Here is a 24,049-nt window from a genome sequence, read left to right as displayed (position 1 = left end):
AATAAGTGGGGCAAATTTAAGCTGCAAAGAAAATAACAAGTGCACTGGTGTGCATCTGTGCGCTATGGGTTAGTGATGTAAACTAATTAAATTTTAAGTATTGATAGTACTGTCAATAGCAATAGTACACTAGTTCACTAACATTTGTTGTTAACAGTGCTATCAATAACATTGCTGTTCTAGTGATACTACCAAAAGATGTGTGGTAACTATCAGCAACACTAATGTCATGCTTTCTTGAAACAATTTCTTTTGGCAAATGCAGCATACTATTTCTATCTGTTGTGAAAATTTTAAATATTGCTATAACCTATCCATTCTCAAAGGTGGCCAACATTACAGCAGGCCTTCAAAATAATTGTCTTCACTGTGGTGAAGTCTAAATGTGCAAGTAATATTCATTCCAGCGAAATTATACATATTTGTAAAGGCTTTTTTTTTTTTTTTAACGCTCTGACTGAACATATACACATCTAACTAATAATGTGTCAGCACAGGCATTCTACTGGAGCATGTCAACCTGTTTTCTCCTTCAGGCTACACCTCCTCTCTGAAATTGTGTGTATATACTAGCAACTGAGAACTTGCCTTCTGCTTGTACTGACATTGCAGAAGTGCACAATTATACTGCATAGCCACTTCAGAAAGTGGTGTTGTGATGCTTTAGTTTGACCTTCAGAATTGTAACGGGTTGCTGTTTCTTGCCCGTCGTTGCAATTACTGGTGAACCAAGTCATGTTACCTTGTACTATCAGCATGGCAAGGTGTACCATCTGCTGCGATGGTGCGGAGGGGTATCCATCTTGCACTCTCAGTGACGTGCATACTGCGAGAATGCATATGATCGTTACTGTCTGCATAGCGCATGGCTCGATACACGCCAGAGAATGATGTCAAAGTTATGCAACAGTGATTACTTGTGGTATGTTGCATGGTTTAGAACTATCAGTGTTCTTTGCTATAGCTGGTTCGACAGTGACTCAACTATCGATAGTATTGATAGTGCTGTCACTAGTATTGCATCACTACTACGTGTCATAGTAGTGTCGTAGGGTAGCCAACCGGACATTATTCTGGTTAACCTCCCTGCCTTCTGCTTTTCTCTTTACTTCCTTCCTACTATGTCGTAGCAACCTGTGGCAGCTACCGCTATAGACAGTTGATCACCGCGCATAATTGCATACTAGTAACATGGCAGTGCCAGGCCACCCCATTTCAGTGAGAATTCGCTCTTGTTACTTGCTTTCTGTCTCGATGGTGAGAAATAAATGGTAAAATCATCCATCACTTAGCCTCACATCACACTGAAGACAAAGTGTTAGCAATGTTTTGCTGTTATTGTTGATGTCAAGTCTGTTTTGATGCTGTTAGGCCTAAGGTGCCATGTGGGCCATAAAGGTGTTTTCATATCTGCGTATTCTAGATCGTGCCACAACATTTAGAGCTGGTCATGCATTGGTGATGTGGAATGCTTTAAAATTATTCACTGCATCATTACTTAAAGTATCTGCTGAAGCACGGTACACAATGATGGTATGTTGAAACGTAGATCACACAGCACGTGACCACAGTTGTGAGGCGGCGCATGTGCTATGGGCCTCGTGTATCACGGCAACGTATAGTATCATGCAAAGCGTAAACACTCAATTTCCACGGTGTGCAACATTAAAGCGGCTAGCGATGCATCAGATCTTGGCATCTGGCTCGCGTTTTATCCTAAAGGTGGCCTTCAGGAGCAGGAAATGTTGTTTGAAGTTACCATTGTCTGGTTTTTGGAGTTCGAATTCGCGGGAGGAGCTTGTGTTTCTCTTAAAATTTTCCAATTCTTTTTTCATTTTTTAAAATTCAAATGCATTCAACTGTGCCGGGACCTACCAACCAATTCGATTTATCCATCAATTCGAATTAAGAGATTTCAAATATGCACTTTGCTCCACTTCTACATATATACATATATAGTTGAAAGAATAGAAGCACATAGGAAAAATAGCAGGACATTACTGACGTTTCGGCCACGAGACTGGCCTTCCTTGGAGATCGGCCTCTACAACGAATGCCAGTCTTGCAGCTAAAACATCAGTAAAGTCCTGTTATTTTTCCATACTGGCTTCTATTCTTTGAACTACTTCTGTGCCAGAACCTGTGATTCTATGCTTCACCGATATATGTCTGTTTTTTTTTTTCTCTTATCACAAAAACACCTTTGTGATGTTCGGCATAGTATAATTAGATGTAGAAGGTATCAAGTTATTCCACAAAAAATGAAATGACGCCTTCTACGTCTAGATATGCTATATGCCAAGCATCACAAAAGGGATACGAGGTACCTTTTTAATCTTGCAATGTGGCACTTGGTCTCTCTCATTCTTGCAGAAGAGGAGAAAAATGGAGGCTAAGAAGGTACGGAAGGTGGGCCACCACTTCTACGACTACGCCAATGTGAAGAACAGGGACAGGACCAAGGCACGCAAGAACCGAGAAAACCAGAAGCTTCTCTCTCGGAGAAAAATAAAGGCAGTGTGATAATTGTGCAGTCTATTTTGTCTCAAATCTTTGTAGCTTTGAAACAAATACCAAAGCCAGCAGTAAAATGGCAGGTTACTTTTTTTGCAGCACTCGCACGGTTTGCTTATCAGAAGAATGTCATTAGCTGGCAAAGTTGTGGCAGACTTGCCGTCTTCAGAGAACGACTTCGGTATGGCTTTTGGAAGATCTTGAAGTAATGGCTTTATGTTCTGTTTATTGTGGCCACTCCATTTGGTTTGCTTGCTTGCATAATTGATGGCGTTGAACGTCCAAATCAACATAGAGGCCTTTAGGGCACCGTGTAGTTGAGGGTTCAGGGTTAATTTTGACCACATGGGGTACCTACTATACACCCAGATCTTGGTATACAAGTGCTTTTCTGTTGCACCACCATCGCAATACAGTCCACATGGCTGGGAATGAGACCACACAGCCTTGCTTGATGACCGCCCGAGAATCTAGTTCGCCCACCAAAAGTGCATGTGCACTCTCTGCTTCCACGCTCCAAAACATAGTTCCCGATGGATGCCGATTCTGACAAAAGTACTGTGCCTCGGATGTTATGTGACAGGAACAAGCGAACTTAATTGGCTGGATTATCTATGCAAATTTGCCTAGCTGGACAGGGGTGTGTTCGGCAAAGAATTGTTAGGTTGCTGTGAGCCTCAGCCAACATTACTAGAACCAATTGCTAGTAACACCATTCGTCTATCCAACACCATTAACATGCGGCCGCACTTATATCAGGCAGATGGGGCGCTGTTTAAACAAAAGGCTAGGGGAAGACAAAAATGACTTAACTAGAGGAAGAACCTCTAACCTAGTGTTGCACTGCAAAGGCTGCGACTGTCAGTCTCACTTTAAAGAAGGAATGTGTGCTGGATTGCCATCACGATAAGAGAATGCAGGTAATTTCAAAGGCATATTAAGAAATTTCGCAACAGGTATATCAGTCAACCATCAGTGGCTTTACACGATAAGGAATGCATGCTTTTCAACCTATGCCAACCGTAATCTTGTCTGGTTTTTACTGCTGGTTTATTAGCCTACTGTTGTGACTTGTGTCTCTGACACATTGTTCGACAACCATATCACCTTGTGTACAGCGCTCACGTTTGTCCTTGCCGTTCCTTGGACTCTTTTTTGCCTTTCCTTCTGCACATCAGTGCTTTGCGCTGCAAGAATTTGCACCATGAATTTGAACCAACTCGCCCACATTGTTATTCAGCACGTTGCTCCCTTTATCCGTAGCTGAGGTGCTCTATGCGACAGCGCATGAGGAGGAGGAGGAAGGAGGAAAGAACTTTATTGCGCATGAATGCTCTGAAATAATCTCGCTCTCCGCTCGTGTTTCGTGGTGCTGCATCAAAGCATTGCCCTCATGATGGGAGCTCCTCGGTTTCAACCATGTGTCTCATATATTTTAATGCAAAACACTGTTTGCCTCATTCTTGGCAATTTGTGGTGGATAGGTAGATAGGTTCCTGGTCTCGTCTCGCTTTAATAAATAGAAAATAATGTGTTACCAGGGATGGAATCGAACCTCTGCTGTGGAGCACAGCAGTCTGGTGCTCTAACCACAAGGCCACGAGTGCTTTGTTTACTTATTTTTTGTCGTCACATTGAACAGCACAAGCACAGCAAAAGGTACGTCCGGGGTACCAGTCTAGAAACTAGGTTTGCACGAACCCGTTGAAATTCACGCACTTTTAACAATGCTTGAACTCTTGGGAGCCGTTCAGGCTCTGGGGTTGAAAACAGTACACAGTTACTGATGCTAAATATAGCATTACCGGCTTCACGTCTATGTCAGCGTTCTTAACTTACATACTAAATCGTCAAATTCTGTGGCGCCCAAGAGCATAATGAAGTCAAATGAAAGAGCATCCTCATTTTCAACTGGCAAGAAGCTTATGCCAAGCATCTATTTCTCGATTGTTGCAAAGGCTTCTTCTTTTAGGATATCTTGCACTGAAGTCTTCCAAAAGATGACCTACTGTGGACACCAGACTACAATTGCACGCATAATTCTCTCCTTCCAAAGTCATCCAGCTTATAGAAGCACTCGGTTCGTGCAACCCATACCACTTTCTCGTTGTCTTTTCTCGTGTGACAGCTCGCACTTTGAGGCGCCGTGTCAGACTGCAGTATCTCTGGGAACGGCCCACTTTCCACAGAACATTCCTCATAGCTGTTTAGGTTACGAAGAAACTGTGTGACATTGTACCGACTTCATGATCGCCCGATTTAATCATGTTTGAACATTTCTTCGCTGGACTTCAAATGCCATCGCCACTTTAACATACACACCATACGACATAGCCCTAGGTATGTACGATTGTATAACGCATACTTGCTGATGACATCACAATGCATGTTTCTCCCGCTTGCGTTCGTCTGCTATTCATGTAGAGCCCAGCAACCATCATGTGAGATCGCATCGAACAGATGGTGTAGGTATGCTTTTTGCTGCCATACAATCGTCATCGACGTGGTTGTTTGCCGTCGCTTGGAGATACTCAGATTCTTTTTCGCATTTCACCTAATTAGATAATTAGCCTTGATTATATAATGAACTTCCAAAATATTATAGTTAGATGAAAAGTGTCAATAAGAAAATTGTGGAGCAACGTGAAAAACTCCTGTTTTTCCAAGCGTGAAAGAAACCCGCGAATACACGCAAATTGCCGCGAGCGGCCAGTCACGTGGCAATTTTGCTTGTGTTCGTGGGCTGCTTTTACGCTCGGAAAAACACTTATATAGCATGTATTGAGTGACAGCTTTTTCATGTTGCTGTGCAATTTTCTCATTGACACGTTAATCTAATTATTATATTTGCAAAGTTGATTCATTAATTAGGTCTACCTGATTAGGCAGAATGCAAAACATAATTTGAGTATCTCCAAGCGATGGCAAACATTACCTAGGTTCTGTCCAGCTCCATGGCATTTGCACATTTATAAAGTTTGGCTAAAGTTACGTGGGACACCCTGTATATGTCAGTGTTATACCAACAAATAAATAGCGTACTTTGACTAGGGTTCCGCCGTTCGAGGACTAAGGGCAATAAATCTGAAGTGTTCAGCTCGTGCGTCTGCAGAGAACGTGCTTTACCGACTTTGTCCATTCTCGGAGAACAAAGGCTGCATGCGAGACACTGAGGGTGGCGTTACCATCATTGTCTAGGTCAGGAAATAATTGAACTGACAACTACATGAAGCCGCATGGCACGCTTTCATGTAGTTCCCATTAATGCTGCCTGGCAACTTGGCGCAAAGAAAAAGGGAGAAAGAGTCGCCTTATTAGAGAGCCTTAGCGTGTCCGGTATTCTCGTAAATGCAATCGTACTGGGCCTTTAACCAAATGAGCGGAGGCGTTAACGTGAACGACGTGCCAAGCGCAGCCACCTTGGGGCATGGAGCTCAGTCAGACAAACACAGCTATTATTGCAGTAACCAAATGTATTCTACTTCGCTGATGGCATAAATTTTTGACAACAGAGTAATGTTGCTGTCGGAAATTTGCGCCAGTAGGAAAGTAAAATAGACTTGGTTACAGTAATATTAGCTGTGTTTGTCTGGTAGAGCCCTGCGCCACCAGGTGACTGCACCGTGCAGAACGTTCCAAGGCCGTTCACGTTTGTGCCTCCACTCATCTGGTAAAACGTCCAGTCCGATTGCGTTTACCTGAATACCGGACGTTAAAACTATCTATTGCCGTTGTTGGCAAGCATCGTTTTGGCATGCAGATTTTCTTTAACGGCTTCTTGAAGCCGCACTTCGTGAACATGGTTAGGGTCTAAGTGTTTTGCTTTTGCTCCCCATTACAGTTTAGGCAGGCTTTAGCCACGGTGGTGTGTCTGAGGCTGCGTACGATTTGTTTCAAGCTGCAATAAGTTTACCAAGTCAACAATTACAAAGTCACGAAGCAGTAAATGATTTATTGACTGTGACCGCTATCTCTTTCAAAATTCCTGATGCGTAGAGCAAAATCGCTGAATGAAGTACCTCTATCTATTAAATCTGATTGTTCAGCTGATCTGCTGATTGCTCACTATTCATTCGTTTGCAGTTTTCACGTTTTCTATCTTTTCGTTGGGGTGTGTGCACCCGCCATATGATTGCAATAGCAATGATGCGGACACTCCAGGCGCATTTATGCCGTCTCCGTCGGGGTCACCGTAATGTTCCTGATAGAGTTCAAGGACGATAACATCGCCACCGCGCGCCGTATGCTGTATGTAGAAAGCGCGCAGTCTTTCATGGCGCGCAAGGCACCGGGGGGAGTGGCGGAAGGGAGCTAGGGGGTGTGTCTACTCCGGCTGCTCCTGCGTATGGCGCGGCCGCGCGCCTCCTCCCTCGAAAGCGATCTGCAATGGGAAAAGAGTAGGCGCACCGAGGGCCGATAGATTCGTGTGCGCTGTGTTCTCGCCGCTTAGTTCGCGTTGAAGCGAGAGGCAGCACGAAGGTCAATCCACTCGCTGCTGCTGCCGCACTTCCTCATTCCAGCGTTTCGACAACGAGTTTCCGGGGTCACCGATTGAGATGTGTTCACGTTTGTTGTGCGCTCGTGAAACCGTGCCCGTTAATTTAGTTAGTAAGCGAATTTTTACCAGTTTATAGGGCTGATAAAACTACTATCCTTACTTCGTATAGCTGTCTAATAATTTACTAGCGCAATCGATGCTACGCCTTTCGGGGGAAGCTGCGACTTTTTTGAGGATCGTCATCATTATCATAACTGCATCGTTTTGGCGTGAAGAAGAGGAGGAACGACGACTAGGAGGTGCCACCTATTTGTGATGTGCTAAAGTCTACAAATCATCTATGATGACATCTACCTAAACAACGCAAAACTTTTCTCACATATCTTTTTTTTTTTTTGGAATTGAAGACGCTGAACAAAGAATAATAACGTTCTGCTCACAGAAGCTTCAAGATACTGTGACAAATTACCAATTTCAACGAGTTCATAGACTAGACAGGTACAGTGACGATAAACGCAGACCAACAAGAGCAAGATTAACCCTTTCAAGGACAAAGAAAACATTCATGTCCTTGAAAAAACTGAAAACTTCTCTCACATTTTTTTTTTTTTTGGAATTGAACACGCCGAACAAATAATAATAAATTTCTGCTCAGAGAAGCTTCAAATAACTGTGACACATAACCAATTTCAACGAGTTCATAGACTAGACAGGTACAGTAAAGATAAACGCAGACCAACAATAGTAAAATGAACCCTTTTCAAGGACAAAAACATTCTTATGTCAGCATACAAACTCAAACGAACGCGATTTTCTATCATTGAAGATTTCTCTCCAGCTACACGGAAGGCGAGAAAGCAGCTCATTGCATTCGCCAATACACAGAACAAAACATTTCAAACTAACACTTGACAGGCTGCGCATAGACAACAAGACATACATGTATATATTTAATATCGCTACTAACTCGGTTTATTTCTTCCAGTAGACAGCTCAAGGGCATCACGTCTCTAAAAAGCCATAATCGGTCTAACTACTATCATGCCTTTCCTCCGGTATCATTATCGTTCACTAGCATTCGAAGCCTTCTGCGTAAACGCGACCAGCTTTCTTCCTTCCTTGAAGACAGCAAATCTCACATACCGGCATTAACTGAAACTTGGTCCTATCCAGATATCTGTGATAAAGAAATAATTGAATCTGTTCACGATTTTAACATTTGCAGGTGTGACCGAAAAGATAAAAGAGATCGTCATCGTCCTTATATGAATAAAAACAACACTTCAGTCTTACGTAATTAACTCACACTCTAACTTAGAAATTATCTGGACTGCATTCATGTCCTCATCCTCGCGAATACTTGTAGATCTCTATTACCGACCTCCAAATGCTATTAATTCATTTATTAACGACTTGCACAACAAAATGGATTCAGTGACGAAGCTTCACCCATCTGATGTCATCTACCTTTTGGGAGACTTCAATTTTCCTCTGATCAACTTTAACTTGTTTTCATCGTGTAATACTTCAACGGAATTTATCAATTTAACCTTATATTTTAACCTGTTTCAGGTAGCTACACAGCCTACACGGGGTAATAATATCTTAGATTTAATTTTAATTCTCACAACTGCCCCTGAGACAGTTGACCAAATTGTGTCTATAAATGGTTTTAGTGATCATTCCTTACTGCAAGTAACTCTTAACGTACCTTCATCTTTAACAGGTTTTGCTACTAAAAAATACGCGATTATAATAACGTCAGTTACAATGTTAAAAATTCTGAGTTTGATATATTCTTTTCCCACGAAGTATTACCTTCATTTCATAGTCGGTCGGTGGAGGAGAATTGGATACTCTTCAGGAATAATATGTCTATCTTGGTTAACCAGTACGTCCCTCTCATTAAGATAACCAATCATAAATCTAACCCATGGTTCACCAGGTCCCTACGCTTACTGAGAAGCAGGAAAAAGCGCCACTACGAAAGTGCTAAACGCTATTGCACGCAAGCAGCTTGGGACAGATACAAGGAAAGCTTAAAAAATGTATTGTTCAGCCCTGTCTTCAGCTAAAGATAAATGTTTCACTCATGACTTACCATTTCTTCTAAAATCTAATCCCAAAATCTTCTGGCACATTATAAGCCCAGCTCAGGACCACAATAATATTTATTTACACAACAATAACAACGCTCCCATACCAGATATTCACTGTGCTTCGACTTTCAGTACTTATTTTTCTTCCATATGCACCACAGAAGATTAGCCTGATGTATCGGAAATAAACTACCAATGTATGTCGCCTATAGAAATAACGATTGAAGGTGCCACATGCCTGATAAATAACCTCAAGCTAAGCAGATCATGTGACGCTGACGACATTAATTCTAAAATTCTGAAAAACACCGTCATAGCATGTGGTAAAACTCATTCTCACATCTTCAGGCAATCATAAGAGAGTGGCCTCCTGCCCTCAGACTGGAATATAGCAGAGGTCATATAAAATATTTAAGTCAGGTAACAAATACACACCGGAAAAATACTGTCCAGTATTATTAACATGTATATGCTGCAAAATGCTAGAACAAGCATTTGCATCAAATATCTAGTCACCTGAAATCCAACAAATTTTTATTTTCTAATCAACACAGATTTCGGAGAAACTTCTCATGTGAGACGCAATTATTCGGTTTAGCAACCGATTTACATACTAAAATGGAAGAGGATGTATAAATTGTGCTTTTCTAGACTATTCAAAAACGTTCGACCTTGTAGAACATTGCTGTTTGATTTCGTGATTATCTGCTATTAAGTTAGATTCTCTTACACTAGCATGGATTCGCAATCTGCTATCTAATCGTCAGCAATTCCCAGTAGCTAATAATGTTTCCTCTCATCCTTCATACGTTACTTCAGGTGTGCCACAAGGGAGCGTTCTTGGGCCGTTACTGTTTCCAACATACAATTATGACTTACCATATAAGATTTACTCACACATGCGTATTTTTGCAGACGACTGCATTCTTTATCGTACAATTAAGGGTACCGATGATCATACAATCCTCCAAAAAGATCTAGAACTTATTTCTCTTTGGCGCGAAGGTTAACTTTTCTAAATGTATAATTATCTCTTTTAGCTGCAAAGATATTAATTCTACGTTTTTTATCACATAAATAACAACACTATTTTGCATGATACTGAATATAAGTATCTTGGTGTTAACCTGACTTCGACTCCTTCGTGGTCAACGCACATTGCACACATATGCGTCGATTTTTCGAGACCATTAGGGTAGGGTACATCATTAGGGTACATACACCGCAAGTTACATAATTCTACTAAAGATATCCGTAAGCTAGCTTACCTAAGATTTGTTCAACCTCAGCTTGAATACGCTGCATCCTGTCTGGTCTCCCCATCAGAAATATTTTATCGAAAAACTTGAATCGATTCAGAATAAAGCTGTGCGTTTCATTTCACGTTGTTATGAGTGTAACAAAAGCATAACACAAATTAAACTTGACCTCTCACTACAGCCCTTGCGTGATCGTCGTAATATAGCCCTGCTATCATTATTTCATAAAGACGTCCATAATACAGCGCCATCAGTTCCGCCACTTGAAACACCGGATTACAGGTCACAACTGTTGCACAATCGAATCAATTTCATGCGTATCTACGGAAAGACTAATTCATTTAACTACTATGCTCTTTTAAGAACCACTCGCTTTTGGAATAACCTTCCTAACACCATAGGTCCTGAAAGTGACCAAGAAAATTTCCGGCTTCTTCTAAAAACACATTTTTCAAATTCTACATAAGCTAACACATTATTTTTGTCATTGCCTTTCCCGTTATTAATGTGCGACTATGCGTTAAATGCTGTTTTGTTATAGCCTAATTATGTCCCGCTCGCTCTGTAATTCTCTTGATTATATCTTACTGTGTGAAATTTTATTGTTGAATGAGCTGTCACGTTCGAAAGCGTTCCTTGTACATATTGTAATAATATATTACTGTGTGTTAGCGAATTTTTTACCCTGTATTTTTACAGCGAAGCTGTATGTGGCTAGTTTCCAGCGGATCAATCTCCGTAGACCGAAAACCGTGGACCGATCCCGAAGGTAGTGAAATACCGGGCCGACCCGCGGCGGAGGTGAAGCAAGCTTCAAGCAGTCCGCCAACTTGCAAAAATAAGTTTGATATCTTGGGTCCAAATAGAACCCGTATCAGATATTAAGCTGATAAGAGCAGATACTACACTTTGACCCGCGTCAGCCATGTCTTAAAACCCCTTAAACTTCGTAAAGTAGTGCCACGCTTTGAAGAATGCCGCCTCCTCCTCGCGCGCTCTGGCCGAGGCCGACACCGCGTTACTATTGGCCTAATAGCGTCACGTGGGCCATCGCGCCGTGCATCAGCGCCATTTTTGCTCGAGAAGCATCTGCGGAGTGGCGAGGAGCGCATGTTGGCGCCGTTGCTACGCTCGAGCATTGTAGGCGGCGCCACGGTCGAGGAGGGAGCGCGAAAGAGAGGAGAAATGAGGAGGAATGAAGGCGGAGGAGGAGAGTGTTGCTACTTTACGAAGTTCAAGGGGATTTACCATGTCTACGCTCGCACCGCCCTCTCTTTGTCGACGTTCGAAGCGCTTGCGCATCTCCTTTCCTTTCCGTCCGCTCTCCCGTGGTGGCGGTCCCGTCGAAACGATACGCGTGTCTAGTCCCTTCCGGCTCCTCGAGGCGGTGGTCCCGTCGTCCACGCGAATGTATATAAAAAAATCACGGTAAATGGGTCCGTACCTATGTTCAAAATTCTTTGTCGCCTCTGCGCCGTATGCTAAACAGCCTCGCTGCTCATACACCTTCACAGGGGGGAATGGCTCATGATTTTTTGTATATGTATTCACATATGTATTCTGATTATTGTATATCTCATAATCTTTCATTACACTCTCCCCCATTACACAATGCCTCTAGGGGCCTGTAAGGTATCTTTAAATAAACAAAAATAAATAAATGTATTAAATGGACTATTACAATGACAATATATTGGGTTTAGCTATAAATACGGTCATTGCGACAGACGACTCACAGTGTAGAGAAAAATCTGGAATTGACATTTTCTCTCCTGCTCTAGGCTGGTCATTCTCAATCAGGATTCTGGATTGATTATCCGTATTTCTGGCTGAATTTCTAGCTGTAGTGTGAGCCCTACGCAAACGAAATTCATCAATATCGACGGCAGTCATAATAATGTGTTCTTTATATTTCTGTTCATCGCTCACAACAAATAGTAGAATTAACCTTCTACATACATTTCATTTTCTAGTGCCTGCGCACATAAATTTAGTTAGATTACTTTTGGTGCCAGGACATAAGGGCTTATTCGTGAACGAAATGGCTGACAGTCACGCGAGAGCGACCCTCAATGGCCCTGTGCTATCATTACTTCCTACATAAGCTTACCTAACTAACGCTAGATTCAGGAAATATGCAATTGCTCAAGACTTTTTGAACCCAGCTACAACTAATTTTTCAGAATATCGGCACCTCCTATTCCCTCGGCACAAAAATTCCTTTCACACCAGAAAAAACTATCCCTGTTTATAACCTTTACACCACAGAAAACCTGAAGTAATTTTTATTCGATTACGTTGTCGAACACCAGTATTAAACTTTTATCGTCACAGGGCTGGTATGGCGCCCTTCCCCTTGTCCAGAATATGAGACTGGAGGTCAGTTTACAGCGAAGCTGTATATGGCTAGGACATGTCCGCGAAGTAGCACAACCCGCGAAGTAGCACGTTGGCGGCCTTCGGCGCAACCACGTGAATGCGCTCGTACCACTGCTCACGTGTCCGTCGTCGTCTCCTTCTACAGCTGGCTTCGTTGTAACTCAGTGTTTAAGGGGATATGAGCCATTCATCGGCAAGAGGAAACTATCGTCGTCATCATCATCAACTATCATCATCAACAATGGATATATTTTTAAAATTAAATTGACCTTTGCAATTTTAGTATTAACAGCATCTTCCTGATACCATCCAAATATTGGCCAATCATCCACCGAGGGTATGCGCCATCGTGGAAGGCAATCCAATCCAGTACAGCAACGCTTGAGGCAACAACAGCAACAAGCCTAGAGTGGGCCCTCTCAGTAGTGGACGTCCTCTGCATGCCTGGAGAGTGCGGAGTCCAGCGACTGAGGCGGCAACCATGAGGTCCATGTGAGTTCGCTAGCTTCGCGCATAATGATGCTCTGCATGTAGACTGGGCCGTATGTCGATTTCCGTGCAGAGGCTGCCTCAGTGTGCCACACGCGGCTCGCTGTCCAAAAAGGGAAGAACCTAACGATTCGAGACCCGTATGGGATGCTCAAGCCGCGTGTCACAGTTCGCGAGGGAGCACCTTTGGTTCCCCGGCCGTATACTTGTGGAGTCGAAACAAAGGTTGCGCCAGCCGGTGCCCAATGCAGAGAGTAATGCTTCTGAGCTCTCAGAATATATTCCAGTCTAGATATTTTGCTTTTTGATAGCTATCGATAACAACCGCTTTGAGTTTTATTGATAACCAATAAAATTTGTACCTGTGTACCTAAGTTAAATCATCGCCTCAAAGCCTGCAACGCAAAGTCCCCAAGATCACATAGCAATGGTTTCCAATCAAATATCGTATAGGAAAATTGTGAGGAACTGTTCTGCTTCTCGGACTTGGGGTGTTGTTTAGTGCCCCTGGTAAAATGGCGTTGGTCCGGCTTCATAACCCTCGTCGGGACGTCGACACCCGGAAACAATATTCTCCCGCTTCCTTCTTTTTGTTCATTTATATGGACACTAAGATGAATTTCTGCCGTACTCGGCGTCGGCGTCGCCGTGAGATTCCGTATAACGCTCAAGTGCGATAAGATCGCAGTCGCGCGCCGTGTGCTGTACGCGCGAAGGGTGAGCCGCATGCGAGGGTGAGCCGAGAAGGATGGTGGTCTGTTGCGACAGCTTCTTCTCGGGCGCGCGAGGGAGGAAAGTGGGGAGGGTGCGCACGTTAGAAAGGGGTAGGAGTCGCGCGTATTTGCTTATACTCCAACCGCGGCTGCGCATGGCGCGGACGCGCGCGTCCTATCTCGGTGGTCATCTGCGTTGGGTTCGAAGGCTAGCCGACCATGGGATTGCTGATGGCTTCGTGCGCGCTGCGTTCTTGCGCATCCGGTCGGCGTTGAAGCGAGAGGCAGCACGAAGGGGAATTTGTGCCCCGCTGTTGCCGCTCTTCGTCACACCAGCGTTCCGACAGCGAGTGTCCACGGTCATCGAGCGTGATGTTCAGCGTTTGCCCGTGTGCGCGAGGTACCATGCTTGTCACCCTAGTTAGCAAGGGAACGGTTATAGCAGTTTGTACAGCTAATAAAACTACTTAATGCGTAGTGCTGTCTCATAATTTGCTATCGCCATCAACGCTTCGCCTTTCGGCTGGAACAGCGACTTTTTTCACGCACGCAGCTGCGACGTAGTCAAGCTGTCGTTCCACATCATAGTGCTGGTGACGATGGCGGCGCCGCTGTTCCTCTTGTGGACCGCGTGGCGCTTGCTGACGGGTCTGGCGGCGCTGCCGCCCCACGTGTACCAGGTTGGCGACGACATGGTGTTCCACTTCTGCCAGAGGCTCACCATCATGCTGGTAGAGGGCGTCGTCGGCATCAAGGTGCGAACAGGCGGCGCGATCAAGACCTGCAGATTACTTGCCAGTCGCATTATTGTCACGACGCGCTTGTCACCATTAAGTTTCCTGCCTCGGTTGCCATATCTGTAGCGTGGTCCGACAGGCAGCGGGCAACGAATAATGGTCAGGGGCTTGAGACCGCTTAGATCCTGTGTGCGCTTATGCAGAGCTGTTGGTTTACCAAAGTGGAACAGATTTACGTTCCGCTACAGCGACATCATATAGGTGCCTGATTCATAGATTAGATTAGATTAGACAAGACAAGACAGACAGACAGACAGACACGGACGGACGGACGGACGGACGGACTAGATAGATTTATAACCACTGCGTTACGCGGAGGTTCGAGGTTCTACTCTCTGCAGCGGCAATTTTTCGTTAACTTTCTCTAAATTTTCGTGACCCTCATTCGTAATTATGTAGAAGAACAGCTAATTTCCCATGTAGTTTTCTTTACTGCACTGTCTGTTGCCTTCGTATATTTAATAAAGGTCAGGCCGCCCCGTGCAGCAGGTTTTTCTCGCCCACTTGGCACATTGTCACTCGTGGAACATTTCGTTCTTTCCCGGATTCCGCCACCTAATGGTGCGAGTACGCTTACGTTGCTGTGTCCGCAGGTCTTGTTTCACGGAGACATCGGAGACATTGTGCAGAGGAAAGAGCGGGCGTTCTACATCGTCAACCACCAAAGTTCTTGTAAGTCTACAGAATGGGACGCTGAACAACGCCGATAGCAGATACCGCGCTTTACCTGCTGTAACATGCAACAATGTAGTGACAATGTTGACGGCTGGATATAACTGTCGCACAAATTATTCGCATCTGGACTATCAGTAAATTTAGGTACCCAAATGACAAGACTGAATTCGTTTGGACTGACAAAATATTCTTTGAAAGCTCTCTTTTTATTAATTTGTTGGATAATTACTCACTTCCGTACGTAGAAAAGAGGACCCAACTTTCCTTCCTCGAATTTCGCCTCGGATACGTTAGCACAGGTACGTCAACGGGACGTGATGAATTGCAAAGCATTATATATATATATATATATGCTGAGTTACCGATAAACAATGCATCACGCCCTAGTACAGAGGCTGCCAAAATTCGTGGTATCACGGTGACTTGACGCGGTAACTCCGGGGCCACCCGCCTTTCGGTTTCCGTCATTTGCTACTCAGCAAACCTTCTCTTGCGGTAACAGGGGCCACTTTTGCTTTTGAAGAAGTGTACCTTGCAGCTTGATATTCTATTTACTGTCCATTTAAGAAGCTAGTGTCAACGCGAATGGGGTTTGTTGTTAACTTATACCCGAGCGTTATTCTATTTCGAGCGCCCCAATAAGACAAGGGTTGAAGAAAATATACTGAGGACTTGTGCATAAAAAATTTTGCTTTGTGTCTTTATTTAAACGATCGTTGTCCTTTCGCAGTGCTTTGAATGTAATGAAGTTTCGACGCTCAACAACGAGACCCGCTTCAGAGGGCCTTGCAAGATATCCTAAAGTGACCGTCACCAGGCCCCATCGATAAGTGTTTGTGAAGCTCTGCCTAGCGAGCCCCTATCGCACGATTTTTTTCCCTCATCGTTTTTTTTAGAGGTGATAGGTGAAATTGAAACAGTGCGTCGCCGAGATTCCAGGAGGCGAGCTTCACTGCTAATGTAGACACTCTCTCCCTTTGCCTCGACTAGCATCCGTGAACGACATCCCTTCAATAGCGTGTCCCATACCGGAGCCGAGTAACCAGATTGCATCACGTTTATTTACGTCACGAGCCCCGCCTACCTTTTTTTTTATCGTTTCTTTTGTTGATTTTTGCAGCGCGGCGCACTTCCAGTGGTGTTTCCGAGCGTTCCGCATTGGATGATTTACCGGTCACGTGCCCTATTGGTGACGTTGCGGGCAGTGCGTCTGACGTAGAGGCGTTTATGCCCGTGACCTTGGCCCTCTGGCAGAAATTTCAGCTGTCTTTGTGCCGTGCAGTGGTTTGATACTTCGCAGAAACGATCTTCAGCACGTCATCTACTCAGCGCGCTTGTCTGTTCGAAAGGCCCCTAATAATAGGAAACAACCTTTTAATTCGAAGCATTTTATTTGCGAGTCAACCGAGTTTTTCACGTGTATCTGGTATCTAGCTTCTAACGCGAAGCAAACAGTTAAAAGAAAAAAAAACAGCGGTTTATTTATTGTCATTTTTGCATAAATTCTGCCCAAGTTACATAAAAAGTTTTGTGTTTCGATAGAAAATTTGCGGAACTGCTTGATTGACAATAATATCATCGCGTCTCTTGATAAGCTGTTTTGCATCAAAAGCCGGGCACCCTTGCATTAGATCTGAGGTCGCACATGTCATAGTGCGAAGGCCAACGCTGGTGGTGTCTTGCTTGGCTCAAGTCGCTTCTAAGGTGATCTCCCGGCTGAAAACCTAAGATTAAAAGCTCTCCAACTCAAACACATGTACATCACAAGAACTGTTACCCAGCCATAGGAACGCGTACAACTGTGGTACTATCGATACCGGTGCATGCATTTGAGTACAATGTGGCGTATCGCACATGCGCCACATCTTACTCAATATAGCCAAAGCAATGAAACAAACAAAACAGCAAACGGTGTCTACTGGACAATGGCCTTGCCACTTCCACTACAACAGCACCACTGCAGTGTACATGCAAAAACGTTATTGTCATCCTCGAATTAATGAATGACACCCGGGGCACCACACAAGTACACAGCCTCTACTCAGGCAAACAAAATTTGGGCATCACTCCGACCGTAGGAGTGACGCCCAAACTTCGCGTCGTCCGACGGTTACGTACCGCGTGGACCAGAGGTGAAGGAACTCGGCTTCCCCGAGCTTGAGCAGCTGTTCTTCTAAATGACCACACACTATCACCCGTAGTTTGAGCAGTCTGGGGTACGTTGCTTTAGTTGATTGCCGAGATTGTTCTCCGATGTTGCGGAAGCGCCATAGAGCGTAGCTAGCGCTGTAGTAAACGAGACTCGCTAACCTATCTCGCCGCCGTGGTGGCCGCACCATGGACATTGCGCCAGCCAATCAGGCTTGCTCATTTACCTGACGTCATGCGGTTCCGCGTGTTTGTGAAAACTGTTTTCTCAGTACGGATCGCTCTTTGTGTCACTGGTTTCAGGCAGAAACCTGAACGTCTAGACAAAGTTTACGGGTGATTCTGATATCACTGCTCAATCAAAGATGAGCATTTCAAATATGACATTTTAGCTTGAAACAACTAGCTGTTATTTTCCAGTTAGCGTAGCATTTACATCAGAAGGAGTAAATTCATTAAGCTGTGAGAGGACTCCAGCTGGCTTTCATTCAAGGGTGAAGGGCGGGCGCATTCCGTTTTCGAGGGTGGAGCTTGTTTGTAATTCTCAGGGTGTCACGGATAATAGCCGCATGCAAATTTCGCTAGACGTACATAGCTTGTGGCATTGGACATGTGTCACTGGCACATACGTTATATATATATATATATATATATATATATATATATATATATATATATATATATATATATATATATATATATATATATATATATATATATATATATATATATTCCCTCAAAGTCTTTGGGGCACCTACGCCATAACCTCAGAAATTCCCTCTGACAATATTCGAAAACTAGCTTACCTTCCTTTTGTTCGCCCACGACTTGAATTTGCTTCCTCCAATTTGCCTCCCTATCATAACAACATGGTCACCATATTAGAATCCATCCAAAATAAGGCAGCACGGTTCATCTCAAGAACCTATAACCACCATTCAAGCGGCACTCCGATTAAAACTGATCTTTCTCACCAATCTTTAGGCACACGCCGTGACATCGCTCTGCTAACATTATGTCAGAAGTACGCGTATGTACACCCCTATAGATCATGTTCATTTCACCTCGATGTCCCATCCCGCACGTCCAAAAGATTGCACAATAATTTCAGTTTCACACGGATCTTTGGTGACAATTTAGTTTTCAATTCATCAGCACTTCTACGAGCCAACAGATTATGGAATAACCTGCCAAACAACAACGTTTCTATGTCTAACCCTGATACATTCCATCACCAACTCAGTGCACATTTCACTGAAGCCGTCTTTTAGCACGTCCAAGTTCATATTTTGGTGTTATCTTTTTACGCACTTCGCTGCCCTTTTTTGCTATTTTTTGTTTGCCTTTCTCGTTCTATATCGCGCTTTGATGGATTGCGCACCGATCCATGCGTCCTGCAGTTTCTGTTTGTTGTTTTTTTATCATGTGCTTTAGCATGTGCCCCATATTTTTTCTTGTTATTCCGCATCGCTTGGTCTTCTCTTCTGTACTGCGATTGCGTGTTCAAAATTTACTTACCATACATTCTACTTTGTTTTATTTTTATTGCTTATTCTAGTTATGTATGCACTGCTTTTGACGCTGTTTCACACTGACCCCGTTTCGACACTGTTTTTGACACTTTCTTTTTTTGTATGCACTGCATTTTGGCGCCTCCTTAAACAATTCCCTACGAACCTGTGAGGTATTCCAAATAAATAAATAAGTATATGTGCATAGACAGACAAACCCATAGTATACACACGTCGCAAGTGCCACGATCGTTCGGTGCAGAACACTTATATATTATTTACAACAACTATTCTCTATAAAACCGAGCGTGCGTCGCATTACGTAGATGTCAACTGGCGTTTAGACCGCTTCATTCCCCCCACCCCCCTTGCGACATTATTCGTTGCGAGAGTGAAACGTGGCCGTTATTTCAAAGAACAGGGAGGCGTGTAACTTCGCGGGTCCTACAGAGACGCCGCATTTTTTTTACGGCGTTTGTTCATACGACGCAGTCGACTGGATCGCTGTGAGCTTGCTGGCCGAACGCACGGGTTGTACAGGGAACCTGCGGTACATAGTGAAGCAGACAGTCCAGTCACTGCCGCTGCTCGGCTTTTATTTCCACCAGGTGAGTGAAACGACGATCCCCAGACGAATGTCATCGCAAGGTAGATATCGTGCTATTTTATGTGAAGCGCGTTGTTTGCACATTCGTTGGCTACACGTGTTGAGGGCGGTACATCAAGTACGTAGCCCTTTGCACGGTTTGTGGCGCGATGAAGTGTTATCACGCGGCGTACGTACAATACACGTTTATTTCACGTTTGGTTCAACAGGAGGGGTGAGAGAAGAAGCCGCCCTGGAGCAGCTTGACTGAGTTCCCATCCATTTTGACATGAGCAGCAGGGAAACACGTGATTCCTCACGGTCAAAATAAGAGGATCCCGCGAGTAGACATGTAGAACGGCACCGTCTCGTTGTACACAAGATCAGCATAACTAATGATATGGTGCAGCTAAACTACAATATAATGATAATAATAAAGAAAGAAGAAATACAATCGCATAGTCAAAGCCAGTAACACATGTGAACAACGATACATGTGACATTTGAACAATATTGCAGAAATAATTCGAAGAAGTTTTTCTTTTTTTTCTATGCATGCAAGTCAAATCCCATTCGCGATCGTAGTCGTACTCATGGAACGGGTAAAAGGCAAGCGAGTCTCACGCACGTTCTGGCAATATTTGTAGAACTAGAGTCCGGAGGTGGCACCATGGTTTCTTTTTCTCTCTCTATCTTTCTGTGTGTGTGTACGTGTGAGTGGGGGGGGGGGGAGGCAGCACAGAGGATGATTCTTTATTAAGGCGAAAGCTTTAATTATATGCCCCACAAAGCGTAAAATCCGGCATCCGTCCTGCGTTAGCATTGGATGGGATCAAAACCCACGTGACTAAGCCATGACGTCACGTTCCCGGCGCTGAAGCTGCTGCGGCTCGCACTGCGAAGTCCCACAATGAACAGGCACGGCGTCGGAGGGCCGCCGTGGCCCACATCCAGAAAACCGACCTGGCCCACTCCGAAAATTGGATTAAGGTGGAATAAAGCAGATTAAAGTGGATTGGGGTGAACTGAAGTGGATCGAGGTGGATTGCGGTGGATTAAGGTTGGGACAAATTTGAGCAATTTTGACTAAGATGGATTAAGGTAGAGCTTTAATGTGAGGTGATAACTTAGAAAAGTCCTTATTCCTTCGCATTCGAATCACGTAAGAATAATTAAGTGACTAATTTTTTTTTTTTCGTTGAGGGGCAGGAGAGCACTCCATCTCTTGGCACGCCATAGCGGTAGGAGGGCGGAGGAGGGGAGGTGGGGAGTTGCGTGGGGATAGAAAATATGGAAATATTTGGGGGCGCCGGCCACACTTCCTTTGACTCTCCTTTGGAGTCGCACCTGCGAACGTCCACGTATTTTTTTCATCCCCAAAAGGGAACTGACCAGCCATTCTGTTCAGTTCTGTGGCGCTTTGTTATAGGCTAATACATATTGAATTCATATGCATTGACGCTCGTTTTTGCTTATGATAGCTTGATAACATACGCACATGGATAAATTGCACGGACAGTCAGTCACCTGTAAAACAAACCGAATGCGTGAAACGTACTTCTCCCCAATAGGGCTTCTACTGCGGTGAAGCCAGCTTTGGGTGGAACTTTTTTATGAAGAAGTACTGACCACGGTAAAAGAACATTCTTGCATCGTGGTACTGATACATACTTTCGAAGTTTGAGAAGCTCTGCGACACGCTTGTCGCACGTATAAGGACACCACTTAGCGAGTACGAGGGTTGAGAAACGATACTAAAGTTGATCTCGAAATTCCTGACCTGTCGTCATCGGAACTGTCGTGACGTCATGACACAGAGCGAATTTTGTTAATGTACAGCAATAAGGCCAGGTGTGATGACGTTTCCCATAAAAAAGAAAGAACAAGAGCACCACCCATGGTTCCCGCTATACTCGCGTACGGCCGCAGCATCGATCACAGGAACGGAACAAGCCATTGTACCATGACGTCATGAGGTATCCGCCCGATGGGTTTCGAAACCAAAACTGTATGGGGCCGAATTTTACAAAGGTTTTCTTTCTGGCAAAACTCCTTGCCCTTCGCCTGCCGCCTTGGCCAATAATATGTCCAGCATCAGTCCTGGTTTTAATTTTCTCTTAAAAACAATTATATAGCATAAGATGTTTCTGTGAAACTGGGCCCTGGTTCGCAGAAACAAGCAATGTAGTAAATTGCACCAGGATGCCATTACTCTATTGCCACTACTTTGACAAAATTTAGGCGGTCTGGTACTCCATTCGACGCAAGAAAATTTTGTGTCAGAAGCGTCTGACAGAGCTAGGCACGCACACATGGACAGCTCTTGAGGTTCCATTGCAAGTACCGCTTTTAACATTTAGTAAAGCAATGAAGGAGGCTAGTTGGTGAACGTTCATGGTTATATTGCGCTCACTTTTACACAGACGATATAAGTGAAGGAAGGGACGTGGACGGACGTAGCGCAAACTACCAACTGTTTAATACTGTTAAAGAATGCGCTTATATACGAGGAGATACGGCGCGGAGGGGGGAGGGGGGAGATATAAAAAGATATGACAAGGTGACGACATATGATCATGTTTCGAGTCAGGCATACATCGTTCACTTGCACCCGTTCGTCCTGGCAAACTCGACCTTAGCCTGGATAAGCGCGATGGCCGAAATGCTTACGCACATCTCTTTTTCATTAGCTATCGCAAGTGCCTCCCATATTTCTCGCTCCATTTTTGTTTTTGATGTGCCAATGACTGTGGTGCTTTCTAGTAGCGCAGAGCATTTGCATTGTTTGCAATGCAAATGAAAGAAAACCAAACCGATCCATTTAGCGTAGAAACTGTCATCAGCATGTTCAAGAAAGCACATGAAGGTTTAGAGTTCACGCACGAGACTCCTACCGAAGGTCGATTGCAGTACCTTGAGATAAACATTAGGCTCAGAGGCTCCCACATCTGCTGGTGCTACAAAACTAGAGGAGAAAAAGAAATCCTGAGGTATGACTCTTGCCATTCTAAAATCGTAAAGAGAGGCATCGCCAAGGCTTGCATCAGTCAAGCAATTGAAAAATGATGCCGCCATGCTGTGAGGGAGAGCATCGATTTGCAAGTAAGCCGCTTAAGAAACAGTGGGTACCCGAACAGCATGGTGGTGCAAATCTGTGAAAACTTGTTGCCCGAAATCAGAACCAACAGGAAAAGGCAGAAAACACAGGAAACAGAAAAATTGAAAAAACGCGTGGTGTTGCCTTACATCCATGGCTTGTCACATAGGATAAAAAAGACAGCCCAACGCCATGACGTTCAAGTCCTGTTCACCGCCCCGCAAAAACTAAAAGGCATGTGCAAGAGGGTGAACGCAGGATCCAAAGAGGCCAATCCTAGTGCTACGGTCTGTCAGACTAAGCACGTGAAAAAGTGCGTGGAATGTACTACTTCAGTTGTTTACCAGATCCCACTAGACTGCAGGAAAGTATACATCGAGCAAACTGGACGTTGTCTAAATGATAGGTTACGGGAGCACAAATACACGTGCCAGCTTCTGACAGCACCTAGTAACTTGGCTGCACATTGCAAACAATGCAAATGCTCTCCGCTACTAGAAAGCACCACAGTCACTGGCACATCAAAAACAAGAACGGAGCGAGAAATATGGGAGGCACTTGCGATAGCTAATGAAAAAGAAATGTGCGTAAGCACTCCGTCCATCGCGCTTATCGAAGCTGAGGTCGAGTTTGCCAGGGCGAACGGGTGCATGTGAACAATGTATGCCTGACTCGAAACATGATCACATGTCGTCACCTTGTCACCTTGTCATAACATAATTTTTGAATATTGATGCACACTCATAACGTTCTTGTAGGTGACGTATGTCATCAGCCGTCTTTTCAGCCTTCTATGCAAGCTTTCGCTTTCTCCAAAAAAAAAAAAAGAAGAAGAAAGAGTCACGATCGGCGTCCCGAGGGGATTCTTGACTGAGTGGGCCTAGGAACACGTGACCAACGGAACTTTGGGAGCCACTGGACTAAATTTTCTAACCTATCATATAATATTCCTTGCGTAGTTTTCCTAAGGCACGTACTATGTTATTTGCCCTCGCTAAGCGCCAGTGCGAAGGAAATAACGAAGCTCCTAAACAGTGATAAATTTCGTGGTTTAGCCATTACAGCTTTACATGAGGGGAAATCTTACGAAACACCTTAAAAATAATCGAAAATGTGTAGGAATGCAAGCTTTTTCTTTTTTCTTGTGAAGCTGTGTTAATTTTATTTTAACACCGCAGAACGGTTCCTTTCATCGCGTTCTACTCCGAACGTTGACGGCAAATTTATCTTTTGCAAACTTTTAGGGAACAGTGGATATATATAGACATAGACACATCCATTCCT

General features: G+C 44.1%; 2 protein-coding genes, 1 long non-coding RNA gene and 1 pseudogene across 3 annotated transcripts in view; 2 read left to right on the top strand and 2 right to left on the bottom strand.

Annotated features, from left to right (window-relative positions):
* The window catches only part of Ns2 (nucleostemin 2), a 28,527-nt gene extending 25,994 nt beyond the window's left edge, over nucleotides 1-2,533 (top strand). The window contains exon 13 of the mRNA XM_050175876.3: nucleotides 2,374-2,533. Coding sequence (XP_050031833.1) covers nucleotides 2,374-2,523 — 150 coding nt within the window. The 3' untranslated portion in view covers nucleotides 2,524-2,533. The remainder of the gene's footprint in view (nucleotides 1-2,373) is intronic.
* Nucleotides 2,534-11,117: 8,584 nt separating this feature from the next.
* On the bottom strand, nucleotides 11,118-11,297 carry LOC126528645 (U2 spliceosomal RNA; annotated as a pseudogene).
* A 1,837-nt stretch (nucleotides 11,298-13,134) lies between these two features.
* Nucleotides 13,135-24,049, top strand: part of LOC126528532 (1-acyl-sn-glycerol-3-phosphate acyltransferase epsilon-like) — a 97,315-nt gene continuing 86,400 nt past the window's right edge. The window contains exons 1-4 of the mRNA XM_050176400.3: nucleotides 13,135-13,241; nucleotides 14,505-14,706; nucleotides 15,342-15,420; nucleotides 19,575-19,690. Coding sequence (XP_050032357.2) covers nucleotides 13,231-13,241; nucleotides 14,505-14,706; nucleotides 15,342-15,420; nucleotides 19,575-19,690 — 408 coding nt within the window. The 5' untranslated portion in view covers nucleotides 13,135-13,230. The remainder of the gene's footprint in view (nucleotides 13,242-14,504; nucleotides 14,707-15,341; nucleotides 15,421-19,574; nucleotides 19,691-24,049) is intronic.
* Nucleotides 16,629-24,049, bottom strand: part of LOC129384032 (uncharacterized) — an 86,509-nt gene continuing 79,088 nt past the window's right edge. Inside the window, exons 2-3 of the long non-coding RNA XR_008611786.1 lie at nucleotides 18,378-18,427; nucleotides 16,629-16,776 (exon numbers count right to left, since the gene is read on the bottom strand). This is a non-coding gene — a long non-coding RNA (uncharacterized lncRNA). The remainder of the gene's footprint in view (nucleotides 16,777-18,377; nucleotides 18,428-24,049) is intronic.

Source organism: Dermacentor andersoni, chromosome 9 (assembly GCF_023375885.2).
Source record: "Dermacentor andersoni chromosome 9, qqDerAnde1_hic_scaffold, whole genome shotgun sequence".
In the NCBI taxonomy this organism is placed as follows: domain Eukaryota; kingdom Metazoa; phylum Arthropoda; class Arachnida; order Ixodida; family Ixodidae; genus Dermacentor; species Dermacentor andersoni.
Note: the sequence above shows the minus strand (reverse complement) of the source record. Positions and strands in the feature narration are given on the sequence as shown.